Source organism: Maylandia zebra, linkage group LG6 (assembly GCF_041146795.1).
Source record: "Maylandia zebra isolate NMK-2024a linkage group LG6, Mzebra_GT3a, whole genome shotgun sequence".
NCBI classification, from domain to species: Eukaryota; Metazoa; Chordata; class Actinopteri; order Cichliformes; family Cichlidae; genus Maylandia; species Maylandia zebra.
This window is the reverse complement of record NC_135172.1, coordinates 34,324,029-34,339,830: the sequence shown is the minus strand read 5'-3', so window position 1 is coordinate 34,339,830 and position 15,802 is coordinate 34,324,029. Positions and strand designations below refer to the sequence as shown.

Sequence of the window (15,802 nt, the reverse complement as noted above, 5' to 3'; positions counted from 1 at the left end):
AGCTATTTTTAAAATAATTTTAAGGGTCCCATAGGAAAACAGCTGGTAAATACTTTTTTGTTATAGTCTTCAGTCATAAAACCTTTATAATAATAATAATGGATTGGATTTATATAGCGCTTTTCAAGGCACCCAAAGCGCTTTACAATACCACTATTCATTCACTCTCACACACTGGTGGAGGCAGCTACAGTTGTAGCCACAGCTGCCCTGGGGCAGACTGACAGAAGCGAGGCTGCCATATCGCGCCATCGGCCCCTCTGGCCAACACCAGCAGGCGGTAGGATAAAGTGTCTTGCCCAAGGACACAACGACCAGGACAGAGAGACCAGTGATCGAACCGGCGACCTTCCGGTTACAGATGCGATTCCCAACCCCCTGAGCCACGGTCGCGGTCATTTATTATTATACAATAAATACGTGAATAAAAATTGAAAACTTAATTGTTTTAAATAATTAAAAATAATTATTTCAGCAATTATTAACATGTTTTTCATAGTGTCTAAAATGAACATATAACATAATAAATAAATAATTTATTCTTTAGTCAGTAACAGCATGTGTTTATCTACACAGAGACTAATATCATTAACATCTTTCTATGTTACCACCACTCTGCAGGCAAGTGATGTCTGCCCCAAACTTGTTGCGGGTGGGAACTGCAGAAAACATCTTTGTGGAGTGTCAAGACTGCACTGGAGGAGACGTTAGGGTTGAAATCAATGTGATGAACCATCCAACCAAAACTAAAAGGCTGGCAACAACATCCGTGACCCTCAACAATGCAAATAACTTTCAGCAGCTTGGGAAAGTAACGGTAAGTTGAATTATTTGTTTACTGTATGATAATATTGTTGTTATTTCTATTTCATTAAATATTCAATTATCATTGAATATGCCATCCAAGTCTTTATAGACTTTTCATACTGGTTTCAGATCCCTGCAGGAGACTTCAGTAAAGATCCCAATGCGAAGCAGTACGTGTACCTACAGGCTCAGTTCCCCGACCGCCTCCTGGAGAAAGTCGTCATGGTTTCCTTCCAGTCTGGTTACATCTTCATTCAGACAGACAAGACCCTTTATACACCAAACAGCAAAGGTGAGTCTACCGCTACCTCATGACTGAGAAACAGCACACACAAGGGTAGTTCTGTGGTGACCCACTAGAGGGCTCCACTCAAACCCAAGCTTAGAGGAGGGGTTTTTGTTGTGTTTGGGTGCGATGTGCTCAGTTGATGTATGGAGGTGAATAAAGCTGGAATGGAAAACTAGAGCTCCCGTGTTGTGTGTTCCATGCTTCCATAGTTCTACCTTTATTTTATTTAATACAGATTCAATATTTTTTCAGGGCCATTCAATAAACTTAATGAAACATGGTGCTGCTACAATAATTTAGTTTTGAGTTTGAGACAAAAAACTGCTTGTTACAGTAATTATGTGGCTATGGCATCACCTTACACAAATTAGAAAGCTGCTTTGTGTAGTCCATGCAGTCCCTTTGAAAAAGGTTTGATAATTATTTTCAGTGAAGATTTGAAAGGGAAAAAAATCACATATTTCCCTCAGTTTGACTAAGACACATTTTAAATGAATGACCTTAAATGAAATTACTAAACTGAATTTCTTGATTAACTATTCCTCCCAACATGTATACATCACTGCTCGAGCAGCAAAAATAACATCTTCTCTTCCCTTCAGTTCATTTCAGGATGTTTGCACTGACACCCCAGATGGAGCCTGTAGAGAGGGATGAAGCAGCCCAATCTGATCCTTCCATTGCCATTGAGTTTGTGGTATTGTGTTTTATTCTTCATGGGCTCAGAATTGAAAGTGACATTATGCAAGGAAAACAAATATTTTATTTGCAAAGAAACAAAACAAACAAAATACATCAACTTTGTCTTGAATTTTTTTATATTGTCATTTACATATTAGTTTGGAAACTAATACACTGTCCAAAACCACCACTAGCAATACTAGTGCACTAGCATTGCACTGTTAATAGTGGTTTATTTTTTTTCCAGACACCTGAAGGCATTGTTTTACCACTTGATATAGTCGCTCTAAAATCAGGTATTCATTCTGGAGATTTCCAGCTTGGTGAAATTGTTAGGTGAGTATTATTATTATTACTGTGATTATTATTATCATTATTGTGGCATGTGGGGAGTGGCTAGTTATCTCCCATCATGCCTTTCGAATATGTGTTTCTGTTTAAGATGCTCGTTGTTTTTTGTTTAAGTTTATGTGACTCTTATCTGTTCGCTTAACTGTTCTTGTTGATGCTGCAGTATAAATTCACTGACAGTTATTGTTGATGGAAAGAATTTAGAACCATGACTCAGTTCAGACATGTAGTCATTGACCATCTGAAGCACAGTGTAGTATAGCTGAAGTGTCCAATAAAGATCTCCCCCTATCTAATTTCTGTAGAACAGTAAGTTTAACTTTTGCATGGGTGCTTTGCTGTTAAGAATACTCAGCTGGCCACATTTTTATTATTATTATTATTGTTATTATTATTATTATTATTATTAGTGTGTATTATGAAGGGTAGTATGTGCTACATTGATTATTTTTACTATATAATCAATCATGCATAACTTATACACTTCCATAATTTGGCAATTGTAGTCTAATTAGATCCTGTGTGTAGAATATAGTCTGCAGTATGATTAATGTGCTGCCTTGAGTTTTATAAATGCTTGGACTATTTGATTGATTAATATATATCTCTCTCGCAATCTATGTGTGTGTGTGTGTGTGTGTGTGTGTGTGTGTGTGTGTGTGTGTGTGTGTGTGTGTGTGTGTAGTCCTGGACTGTGGAAAGTGGTGGCAAAATTCCAGAGCAACCCACAGCAAATCTATTCTGCAGAATTTGAGGTCAAAGAGTATGGTGAGCATCCCATTATCTGTACAGTACCTGCACAACATTTCTTTACTGTTTTTAAATGTGCCATACAAATAGCAATTTGAACTTGACAAAGAAAATATTTTAATCTTGCAGTTCTACCCAGTTTTGAGGTGAAACTGACACCATTAACACAGTTCTTCCACGTGAACAGCAGAGATTTCACTGTCAGAATCAAAGCTACGTATGTAATTGTTTTGTGGATTTAAGTAGTATATATGTGATCGTTTGTTGTTACATTTTGACCTGGGTTCGAACTGGTTGTTAACAAGCACAATTTTATTTCATGGTTTAAGGTATCTGTTTGGTCAGGAGGTGGATGGAACAGCCTATGTGGTATTTGGGGTCATCAAAAAGGACCAAAGTAAGCAGAGTTTTCCAGACTCTCTTCAGAGAGTGCCGGTGAGCCCATATTTATACTTAAGATTTAGCCTTTCCATATAAAGCAATGCTGACATAAGAGTTTAAATACCTCCTACTATTCAGAAACTGTATTATTGTGCTATAAGTGTAGAACATATTTTTACATAAACATTGTCATGTTGCTGAATTAGATTGAAAATGGTGAAGGAGAGGTGACACTGAGGAGGGAACACATAACAAAAGTTGAGAGGGACATCAACAGCCTTGTAGGGGGCGCCATATTTGTATCTGTCAGTGTGCTGACAGAAAGTGGTAAGAAAAAAATTACTGTTTTTTGTTTTATTTTTTATGAATCCTGACAATTTTTGGTGAGTATGTATAATTATTTTCTTGTACCCTGTCACAGGTAGTGAAATGGTGGAGGCCGAGCTGAGAGGTATCCAGATTGTTACATCACCCTATACGATCCACTTTAAAAGAACTCCAAAATATTTCAAGCCAGGAATGTCCTTCGATGTTGTGGTAAAGCACTAATTTACATTTGCATAGTCTGACATAATGTTACACGGTGAAGTCATAAATTTGATATGTCAGTTGTGTCATTTGAAGAAATTATAATTGCTTTACAAAGTGTCATGATCAGTGTTGGTCAAGTTACTTGAAAAAAGTAATCAGTAACTAATTACTGATTACTTATTTTCAAACGTAATTAATTACTTAGTTACTTAGTTACTTTTTAAAAAAAACTATTTACAACCTGAACAGGTGATAAAGCAATAGATCTTTCAGCTCAATTCTACTTTTTCTACATAATCCATCATACAAAATGTAATCAAATGGAAAAGTCTCTTTTTAAAACTTGTTTTATTAGTTTTAATCTTTTAACTTTATGCATCAAGCAAAAATTAAAGTATATGTAACATTCTCTGACTGGAAGAAATTTGTTTAACATTTAAACCTATTTTCTGCACATTCCAGCACATTAAAAAAAATTGTTTTTTGTGTTTACACTCAGTCTTTCAAATAGATGCAAGTGAAACACAGCAGAAAATAAATAAAATGAAAGACTAGCGGTCCTGTTGCTCTATTTTCACCTGTAAAGCAGCAGCGTTCCTACGGGAAAGTAACGGTAATCTAATTACCGTTTTTGCAATAGTAATCCCTTACTTTACTTGTTACTTGAAAAAAGTAATCGGATTACAGTAATGCGTTACAAGTAACACGTTACTGTAACAATGCTGTTTGTTACAAGTAGCGCGCTACTGCCCATCACTGGTCATGATTCAGTTTCTCTTGTCTGATGTTAGGTTGAAGTTTTAAATCCTGATGAAACACCAGCAGAAAACGTTCCAGTAGTGATTAATCCTGGGGCAGTCAGGGGATTCACTGCAGCTAACGGCATGGCTCGGCTCACCATCAATACAGAAGGAAATGCAGCTGAGCTGAGAATAACTGTAAGTTTTAAGTTCTGAAAAAGCTATAAAAAGAACCCCCAGCAACAAAAACAACACTACTTCCACTACTACTGCAACTACTTAGAATAAAAACAAGAATGACAGCATTAAAAATAACTTTTAATAATAATAATAGGGCAGCACAGTGGCTGCCAGAATGCTATTTTGGATTGTTCTGGCCCACTTTAACGCTTGCTCACGCAAATGCTGCCCTCAAGCAATAAAGATTATCACTTACTTATCACTTAATTTAACTTGTTGCTCATTGGTTATGCATGCTGGGCTTTAATTACAGGTCCTGACTGATCCTTGTATACTTGCAAATGAAAGCACATGAATGTTTGTCTTATGCTTAGTATGGCTTATGTGTGTGTGTCTTTAATTACAGGCAGTGACCAATGACAACATTCTTACACCTGATAAACAAGCAAGAGCAGAGATGACAGCAAAACCGTACCAGAGCAAGACCAGGACTTTTATCCACATAGGTGAGAAAAATCTTGAAGAAGCATTGCATCAAGTAAAAGAATAAAGATTGTTACTGTAGGTAGAAGTGGAAGTATACTGTGTGAAACAGGCACTAAAAGATGTGTTCAAACTATAACATTTATTGAAACATATTTGCAGGTGTGGATTCAGCTGAGCTGAAAATATCAGACAATCTAAAAATCAACCTCAATCTCAACCAGCAGCCAAATCAAAATCATGATATCACATATCTGGTGAGAGACGTATTTATTTGTTTTTGTATATATAGCTATTTTTTCTGCAACAACTGGTCATAGTACATACATGTGTGCTTAAGGTGTTAGGTATTAATATGCAAATCTTTCATTTCCCCAGATCCAGAGCAGAGGTCAGCTAGTGAAATACGGCCGTTATAAGACAAGAGGCCAAGTACTGATTTCCCTGATACAACCAATCACCAAAGAAATGCTGCCATCGTTCCGCATCATAGCATACTATCATACAAGTTCAAATGAAGTGGTATCAGACTCTGTTTGGGTGGATGTAAAAGACACCTGCATGGGCACTGTAAGAGACTCAAGAGCTGTGAAAGAGTGAATCTTTACAGCCAAAATGCACAAATGTTACTCATTTCTACAGTAGTACTTATTTTTTTAACATATACAAATTTGCATGTCACCCTCACTTAGCTGAAACTGGAATCCTCACGACCTGCTCCAGCCTATGAGCCTCGCAAGATGTTTAGTCTGAAAGTCACAGGAAATCCAGAGGCCACAGTGGGACTGGTTGCAGTTGACAAAGGTGTCTACGTCCTAAACAACAAGCACCGCCTGACACAGAAAAAGGTCATTTCTCAATTATTTTTTGCTTTTTATATTTTGTAAATTGTTTAGCTACAGTAAACAAATTGCACATATTAGATTTCATATTAATTTACGTATTGCATACATTCCAAAAATGTCACCTCTCTGATGGGGAAGGAGGCTGAGTTAGTGCGTGAGGTTGAGAGGTGCCAGCTAGGTATAGTCGGGGTCACCGCAACACATGGCCTGGCTCTGGCACCATTCTCCTGGAGAGGGGCTGGACTCTGTCTCAGTCTGGAGTTGCCTCGGGTGAGAGGCGTCCGGCTGGGGTGGGTATCTTGGTATCCACTCGGCTTGCTGCTGGTATGTTGGGGTTTCTTTCAGTGGACGAGAGGGTTTGTTCCCTTCGCCTTCGGGTCAGGGAACAGGTCCTGACGGTCGTCCGTGCTTGTGCGCCGAGCGGCAGTTCAGAGTACCCAACCTTCTTGGAGTCCCTGAGTGGGGCACTGGAGGATGCTCCACCTGGAGACTCTGTTGTCCTACTGGGAGACTTTAATGCTCACGTGGGCAACAACAGTGAGACCTGGAAGGGCGTGATTGGGAGGAACGGCCTCCCAGATCTGAACCCGAGTGGTGTTTTGTTATTGGACTTCTGTGGAAACCACAGTTTGGCCATAATGAACACCATGTTCAAACATAAGAGTGTTTGAAGTGCACGTGGCACCAGGACACTCTAGGTCACAGGTCGATGATCAATTTTGTAATCGTATCACCAGACCTGTGACCATATGTTCTGGACACTCGGGTAAAGAGAGGGGCTTAGCTGTCAACTGATCACCACCTGCTGGTGAGTTGGATCAGGTGGCGAGGGAGGACGCTGGACAGACCCAGCGCACCCAAACGTACAGTGAGGGTGTCCTGGGAATGTCTAGCAGAGGCCCCGGTCCACGAGATCTTCAACGCACACCTCCGGCAGAGCTTCAACAGCATTCCGAGGGAGACTGGGGACATTGAGTCCGTGCTGGAAAGGAGAGTCCATCTGTTAGTCGAACCTCAGATACAGGAGGACCAATGCGGTTTTCGTCCTGGTCGTGGAACACTGGATCAGCTCTTTATCCTCTAGCATGGGATACTCGAGGGCGCATGGGAGTTTGCCCAACCACTCTACATGTGTTTTGTGGACTTGGAGAAGGCATTCGACCGTGTCCCTCGAGGGGTCCTGTGGGAGTTGCTCCGGGAGTATGGGGTGTCTGGCCCATTGCTACGGACCATTCAGTCCTTATACGACCATTGCAAGAGCTTGGTCCGCATAGCCGGCAATAAGTTGGATTCGTTCCTGGTGGGTGATGGGCTCCGCCGGGGCTGCCCTTTGTCACCGATTCTGTTCATAATTTTTATGGACAGAATTTCTAGGTGTAGCCAAGTGGCGGAAGGCTTTCACTTTGGTGGTCTCAGGATCTGCTTTTCTCAGATAATGTTGTCCGGTGGGCTTCATCAGGTGATGGCTTCCAGCTTGCCTTGGAACGGCTCGCAGCCGAGTGTGAAGCGGTGGGAATGAGAATCAGCACCTCCTAATCTGAGGCCATGGTCCTCGGCCGGAAAACGGTGGAGTGCCCACTCCGGGTCAGGGACGAGACCCTGCCCCAAGTGGAGGAGTTTAAGTATCTTGGGGTCTTGTTTACGAGTGATGGGAGAAGGGAGCCGGACATTGACAGACGGATTGGTGCTGCCATCGCAGTGATGCGGCCTCTGTACCGGTCTGTTGTGGTGAACAAACTACTTACCCATTTACCAGTTGATCTACGCCACTACCCTCACCTATGGTCACGAGCTGTGGGTAGTGACCGGAAGGATGACAAGGATGCCTCCTGGGCACCTCCTGGGCGAGGTTTTCCGGGCATGTCCCACCGGGAGGGGGCCCCGGGGCAGACCCAGGACATGCTGGAGCGATGATATCTCTCGTCTGGCCTGCCGAACACCTTGGTGTTCCCCCGGATAAGCTGGAGGAGGTGGCTGGGGAGAGGGAGGTCTGGGCTTCTCTGCTTGGGCTTGGGCGGAAGAAAATGGATGGATGGATACGAAAAACCTGAAACTTATTATGTTGTTACAGCATGTTAACCTGTGCCTCAGAACAACTATGCCTAGCTGGGACATACGCCAGACGGCCCGTAGGTCCCCAGTTTTATTTGTTGCTCTGAGGGTGTGTAGAGAGGAGGACAGATTATTGTGACTCTAAAATAAAAAAAAACCTAAAAATATGACGGTGAGTTGAGTTTAATGTAATAATTTACAATGTCAACAAGACATTTTTTTATTTTTTAGCCCTTTTTTTTTTTTGATTTGTGAGCCATATTCGAGTCCTCTTATTGTAAGTTTACTGTTCAATTTACATTCTTGTATGTTTTTGTACTTTAACCTGTAGGTGTGGGACATAGTAGAGCAGTATGACACAGGCTGCACACCTGGTGGAGGAAAGGACAGTATGGGTGTCTTCTTTGATGCTGGGCTATTGTTTGAGTCCAACACTGATGCAAAGACCCCATATAGACAAGGTGACAAAGCAACAGAGCATCCCACTCTTTTACCATTGTCTAATACTTTTCTTTCGGCTTCACTGTTAAACCCTTGAAGAATGATGATTATTTCTGTCATGTTTTTGAACAGTCCAACAAAAAAGGTTGTGTTATATTCTTCCTATTTTAGTAACACAAAAACCAAATTCAGTTTCAGGCTTGTTTGATATGGTATATTTTGTCTGTGTTGCATTTTACAGAAATTAAATGCCAGCCTGCGAACAGAAAGAAACGCAACGCTGCTGTAATGGATGTCAGAAGCAGCTTATGTAAGTATATAAATATAAATATATGTATATACACATGAATAACCACATATTAATTCATAATTTCACACATATCCCAGTTTTTACTTTTGACAGTCTATGTATTAGTCAACAGACAAAAAGAATTTTTTTTATTTTACGGTTTTGACTTCATTACAAGATTTTCTGTTTACAAAAAGACATATTTAAAAATATATGTTTTTAACTTTACAGTAAATCACAGTTCTTATACTTTCTTCTTTACTTTTCAGTAAAAAATTATACAGACCCAGTAGAATCTGAGTGTTGTCTGGATGGCATGAAGGAAACCCCCCTTTCATACACCTGTGAGGTCCGCAGCGAGTACATTGTTGATGGTCAAGGCTGCCGTGATGCTTTCCTGCGCTGTTGCAAGGCAGTGGAAACTCTTCGAGCAGAGAAGAGGGAGGAAGACCTCAAACTGGCTCGCAGTAAGAGATGGAAACAAAATGGGAAGGGGTTATCTCATTCATACTATGTGTCATAAAATTCACAAAATTATATCATTTTTAAACAAAATCCAGGTGAAGGAGAAGACAACAGTTTCATGGACAGCAATGAAATTGTTACTCGCACCAATTTCCCAGAAAGTTGGCTCTGGTCTGATATCAAATTGCCTCCTTGCCCTAGAAACACACCTAACTGGTGAGTGACTGTAAATCACAAACACATACAAATGAAGTTACATCTTAACATCTCTCAGACTGTAAACATTTTTCTATATTTCAGTGACACCACATCATTTGTGAGAAATGTTCCTTTGCAAGATTCAATCACAACCTGGCAGTTCACCGGCATCAGTCTGTCAAGAACTCACGGTGAGGACTCGGTGACTAAAATATGGCTTTTTTTGGCCTTCCCTTTACTTTTTAAAAAAAAAATGTCATTATTTTCTGCATATTTTCTTTAAGGAATCTGTGTGGGTGATCCATTTGAAGTCATTGTCAAGAAGGATTTCTTCATTGATCTCAGGCTGCCTTATTCTGCTGTCCGTGGAGAGCAGATAGAAATTAAAGCAATCCTCCACAACTACAGCCCTGATCGAATCACTGTAAGTACAGAACCACAGTAATTACTGGACTGAAACACAGTGGTGTTCAAAAGTGTGGTCTTGTGAGTTTATCATGTGCATTTTCGTGTTGTGTTCTTAAAATCATTTTCATTTTCATTTGCCAGGATGATTACATTTCCTTAGTTAAGGTTGGCTTATCATATTTCGTTTATCATTAGAGATGGACCGATCCGATATTACGTATCGGTATCGGTCCGATACTGACCTAAATGACTGGATCGGATATCGGAGAAAAATAAAAAATGTAATCCGATCCATTAAATATCACGAAAGCACCTCACAAAACTTGCAACACGCCGTAACTCACCTCAGAACGTTAGCATGTCGGAGCAGTATGCATCACGTGATAGAGCGGCTGTGGTCTGGATAGCATTTGGAGCTTCGCTAGCAACCCGGCATTTCATCTCTGACAAAGTTATCCCCGAGAGAAGTAAAGCAAGTGTGTAAGTCCATCTCTGAATGTTTGTAAAGCATTCCTGCGTTAAGCTTAACGAGCGACTGCCTCTCGCTCTCCGGCTGCTACTTCAATCGTGAAACTGCTTAATGATCAGCTGATCGGCTTTTCTGTCGCGAGTCCGTGTCTCTGGTTTGTTTTTGGCCCACTTTGCACCAGAAAGAGAAAACCAGCGGCTGAACAACAGCAGCACGTTTAAGCTTGATCAGCTGTTGTTAGAATGTATTTAATATTACTTTCTACTCGAGGATCTTTTTCTACGTAGCTGACGCTGGTAACTGTGCAGGGGCGGATCTAGCAAAGTTTAGCCAGGGGGGCCGATAGGGCATTAACTGGGAAAAGGGGGCACAAAGACATACTTTTCTTTCTTATTCTCATTTAAAATGTCTAGCTTTTAATAAATAATTATCTGACACACAAAGTTTTAATTTGATGTAAAATGAATAGAAGTCAATTACTGTATATAGTGACTATTAAGTCTAATATATATACCCTAGTAAGCTATAGTACTTTTTCCTTTGGGAAGGTACCATCTGTGCAGTCTGCAATTTTGTTGAAGAAAGATGTTGAATCTATTTAATATTTCTTGAAAAATAATTGATTTCTGTTCATTTTTTTTCACACTGCATCAAATTAAGGTTGATTACGTCGATTAAGCATCATGAGGTGGAGCGTGAGGGGTGGTTCCCTATTTTTTATTTATTTATTTTTGTTGTTGCTGGGAGTTGGAACCCTATTAGTTAGGTTGCTTAATATTTACGCTAAGTACTCTTTAAAATACCAGAATAGGGAGGATGGTGTAGGTCTAAGTTTATTAGATTGATCAGTATTGCTGAACTATGAAATATTTTTTTTGTATACAGGTATAACAGAATAGCTTTAGTGTAGTTGTTGTTTTAAACTTGAGTATGAACTTGCAGACTTGCAAAATGCAGCAAGATATTTTAAAAAACAGTTTTGTTGATTAAAAAACACTATATCGGATTCATATCGGTATCGGCAGATATCCAAATTTATGATATCGGTATCGGTATCGGACATAAAAAAGTGGTATCGTGCCATCTCTATTTATCATCAACTAAAATTGAAGAGTACAATCCCTTTTTCATGTTGAGTTTATTAACTTAGTTTTATATAAATAAGGAGAAATGAAATTGCAGAAAGTTAAAGGAATGCTTAAAAATCTCTGTATTTATTCATGATCTTTGTATTCTTCCAGTTCGAAATACCACGTTTCAATCTCTTCTCCAACTTTGTCATTGCTGTTTTTCTTTTATAAAGGTACGCATTGATTTGACTGAGGAGGAGCATGTGTGTAGTTCAGCTTCCAAACGTGGTAGGTATCGCCAGGAGGTCACTGTTGGGCCCGAGACCACACGATCTGTACCTTTTGTCATTATTCCCATGAAGGAGGGAGAACGGCGCATTGAGGTTAAAGCAGCTGTTAAGGACTCATATCTCAATGATGGAGTCATGAAGATGTTGCGGGTGGTGGTAAGAAAACCAATGTTTGCTATTTGGATGCCCAAAAATATGTTCGTTATCAATTCCCTATTAAATAAAACAAAAATGTTTTTTCTTATCTGAATGTGAAAAGGCCATTTAAAATTGGTAGTAATAAAATAATTTGAAAGTTATTGTTTGTTGAGGTTTAGGCACAAAAAGGAACAGACAGAAACAATAACTGGAGTCTGGCTCAATCCCAGACCAAACATCAGACTGATAATTTTGTAGACTAACAATATGTGCTGAACTTTTGTTCTAATACTACATGATTATCACTGCCAAAAGAATGTCCCTTAATAATCTTAGAAATGATCAAAATATTAACAATAATCATACTCATCAAATGCATTTTTAGTTCATTGCTTTTTTGTGTCTATTTTGTAAAAAAAGGATTTTAGTTAAAGTGTGACTATAGGAAGATGAAGAACCAGTACAGTACTCCAATCAGTACTGAACAGCAAACTGACAAAACCTAGCCAAAAGAAAAACTACTTATGATAATGTAGGTCAGTTTTATCCATATTTTACTTCTAAAAATCATGGTCATCATCAATATTGACATATATTACTGAAATGTGTTCACTGTATTCATTTGGGAGAAATGTTACATTTACAGTCACATGTAAATGTTGTTTAGTAATTATGCATAAAAATGGATAACAGTTTAGTTGAAATTTAAATAGAGCTGACAGTTCAAGCTAAGTCAGTATTTGTGGTTTATATATTGTGATTTTGTAAAGGGTTTTGGCTTCATATTAATATTGATAATGTTATATTTTATGAATTTAAAGGAAAAATACTCTGTGCATATGATAACATTGTAAACCACTACAGTCACTTAATTATTCTCAGCAGCACACTTTCAGTATCTATTGCAACTACAAAGTACGCATTTTATAGCTGCAATAGTAAGTTGACTACTAACATCATTCGCATTTTTGCTGCTGTGGCTACTTCTCTCACACATCGAGAGAAGTAGCAACAAGAATACAAAGTTAAACTGAGTTTAGTCATAAAGGCTGCAGTTAGGCTTAGAAAGACAAACTGTTGAGGACTTAATTTAATTATGGATTTATTTCCTGTTTTGTAGCTACTGCACTTTTCTTTGCTAAAATAATGATGACTTCCAATGTTTGTCTGTTTTCCAGCCTGAGGGCGTGCTGGTTAAACATCCAAAGATTGTGACTTTAGATCCTGTTAAGAAAGGAGAAAGTGAGTTTATCTATTAAAAAGCTAGATTCTAATTATTCAGTCAAACCCTGATTTTCACCTTAATAAAACCTTTTTTTCTCTGTTTAGATGGTGTACAGAACGAAGTTCTTAACAGTGGAATTAAAAGGAAAGATTTGGTTCCAAACACACCTACTAGCACACAGATCTCTGTGACAGGTGAGAAATATTTAATATTTATGCAGTTTATGTGATTCAGTGGCTATATCACCCTGAAGCTTCTATTATATATTGTTATTGTTGACATTCGGGACTGACTACCTTAATGGGTGTTGTGAACCTTTTTTGTATGTGTATGCATGCAGGGAGAGAACAAGTATCTCAGCTGGTGGAGAATGCCATTAGCGGCAACTCAATGGGTACTCTAATCAGACAACCCTCGGGCTGTGGAGAGCAGAACATGATGTCAATGACCCTGCCTCTTATTGCAACCTTGTATTTGGACAAAACCAACCAATGGGAAACTGTGGGCTTTGCAAAACGTAATGAAGCTCTCCAACATATAAAAACTGGTAGGCTCTCACAGATGTACATAAATTCTTTGGTGACAAAATAAACACACAAAGCTCCTCAAAATTGTTTCTAATTGATAAGAGTCAGATGCAAGTTGAATAGCAGTGAAGTAAAAAGATTGTTTTATTTCTTTAATTGTTTCATCAAGGTTACACAAACGAGTTGGCCTTCCGTAAAAAGGATGGATCGTTTGCTGCATTTCCTTCTCGCCCAGCTAGCACCTGGTGAGGCACCCACAAACATCCATGAATTCATACATAATATTTTGCACATGCTGCTTTAATTTCTGATTTTGCAAAGCCAATTTATAGTAAGGGCAAATAAATTATATTAAGCTATTGTATCCCCTCTTCCTGTCTATAAGGCTGACTGCCTATGTTGCCAAGGTGTTTGCAATGGCCCATCATCTGGTTGCAATACAAGATAATGTGATCTGTGATGCTGTCAAGTACCTTATTCTCAAAGGACAACAACCTGATGGTGTTTTCAAAGAATTTGCACCTGTATTGCAGTCAACAATGAATGTGAGTGCACTGATTTTATCAACACCAGTTCTTCATCTATACTTAAAATACAAAATGGCTTATAACTAAATGAGAAACCAGTTATACAACTGCCAATCAGCTTTTATAAATATTAAAAAAAGTTCTGTTAGAAATAATAATAATATGTTTGTGCTTCATCTGTAGGGTGATGTGGCCGGCTTAGATTCAGACGCCTCCATGACAGCTTTCTGCCTCATTGCAATGCAAGAGTCACGCTCAATATGTTCCGACACTGTCAATGTGAGTATTTCACCTGCAAACATTGTTGTTACAAAGTATCTAAAATGATCAAACCGTGATACTTTCTATTGCACTTGCATTGAAGATTTAAACCACAGACCAGCAAAAACAGACAGAATTCAATTAATCTCACAAATATGTTCTCTGGTCATGTCTGTATGAAGATCTTGTAAATTATAGATTGATAAAAACATAAAATATTCAGACTACACCTCTTCATGACTTGGATATACAAAAGCCTTAATTCTGGTGCATTGCTCATGTTATACTGAGTGGTCCAACTCTTAATTTTAACTTTCTCAATTAATGAGACTCGAGAGGCTCACAAAAGGACGAAGAACAAATGCTCCACATTCCAAAATAGTATAGTAATGTTATATTTCTTTATGTTTTGTTTTCCTGTCACTCATTATCTGCCTTTTTTTTCCCTTTTTTCATCTGCCCAGAGTCTCCCAGGCAGTATAGACAAAGCAGTGGCCTACCTGGAGAGGCGCCTGCCCAGTGTCACCAACCCTTATGCTGTGGCTATGACATCATATGCACTGGCTAATGAAAACAAATTCAACAAAGAGACCCTATACAAGTTTGTTTCGCCAGGTTTGTACAGACAGGCAGACAGACAGACACACACACACACACACACACACACACACACACACACACACACACACACACACACACACACACACACACACAGTTGAGACTATATAAATGTTTACAAGATCAGTAAATGTAAACTATGATCCTTACTGTTTCAGTTCATTGCAAAAAAAAAAAAAAAACAAGTGGAAAAACTGTACTATGTTCATGAGGATTTTTTTCTAAGTCTTAGTTAAATGAATAGTCTGGTATTTTCAGTGCTTTTAAATTGCTGCCCTGTCCTTCTCTAATACAGGTCACATAACCATAGGCTAAAATACAATAATTTTTTGGCGTTAATTGTTGGTGCAAATGGACTCAAGATGTGAGTTCCTCTTGGGTCACATCAGAACAGGTTCAGTGATAGCGACAGTGAGTTTATTTACAGTAAAGTTACAAACAAAGATGACAACAAAAGGAATTGTCAGTTAGTGTGTCCAGGGTTGCAATATTTACAGATCCACAGGAACTCTCTTTACAGGGGAAACTCTCTCTCTTAGAAACTCACTAAGGCGCAACCAAGCGCAGAGATGATATGTATCTTCACATTTTTACTATATTCACAAATTTACTACTGAGGTAGATGTGTTCAAGATATATTATAGTAATAAAAATGTACTTGTGTGATTGTGTCTGTCAGAGCTATCTCACTGGCCTGTACCTAGAGGGGGCATTTACACTTTGGAAACCACAGCTTATGCTCTTCTTGCTCTTGTCAAGACTCAGGTGAGCATGTCTAAATTATAT

At 38.9% G+C, this 15,802-nt stretch overlaps 1 protein-coding gene across 1 annotated transcript in view; it reads left to right on the top strand.

Moving 5' to 3' along the window:
• LOC101480237 (uncharacterized) overlaps positions 1-15,802 on the top strand; it is a 53,527-nt gene that overhangs the window by 1,529 nt on the left and 36,196 nt on the right. Inside the window, 29 exon segments of the mRNA XM_014410459.4 lie at positions 622-817; positions 937-1,099; positions 1,699-1,793; positions 2,025-2,113; positions 2,814-2,896; positions 3,008-3,095; positions 3,208-3,313; positions 3,466-3,586; positions 3,681-3,796; positions 4,582-4,728; positions 5,117-5,216; positions 5,356-5,450; positions 5,572-5,763; positions 5,886-6,041; positions 8,422-8,551; positions 8,773-8,841; positions 9,090-9,287; positions 9,381-9,501; positions 9,586-9,674; positions 9,768-9,907; positions 11,664-11,876; positions 13,037-13,100; positions 13,188-13,277; positions 13,424-13,630; positions 13,780-13,855; positions 13,996-14,155; positions 14,321-14,416; positions 14,863-15,013; positions 15,696-15,781. Of these exon segments, the coding sequence (XP_014265945.3) occupies positions 622-817; positions 937-1,099; positions 1,699-1,793; positions 2,025-2,113; positions 2,814-2,896; positions 3,008-3,095; positions 3,208-3,313; positions 3,466-3,586; positions 3,681-3,796; positions 4,582-4,728; positions 5,117-5,216; positions 5,356-5,450; positions 5,572-5,763; positions 5,886-6,041; positions 8,422-8,551; positions 8,773-8,841; positions 9,090-9,287; positions 9,381-9,501; positions 9,586-9,674; positions 9,768-9,907; positions 11,664-11,876; positions 13,037-13,100; positions 13,188-13,277; positions 13,424-13,630; positions 13,780-13,855; positions 13,996-14,155; positions 14,321-14,416; positions 14,863-15,013; positions 15,696-15,781 (3,637 nt within the window).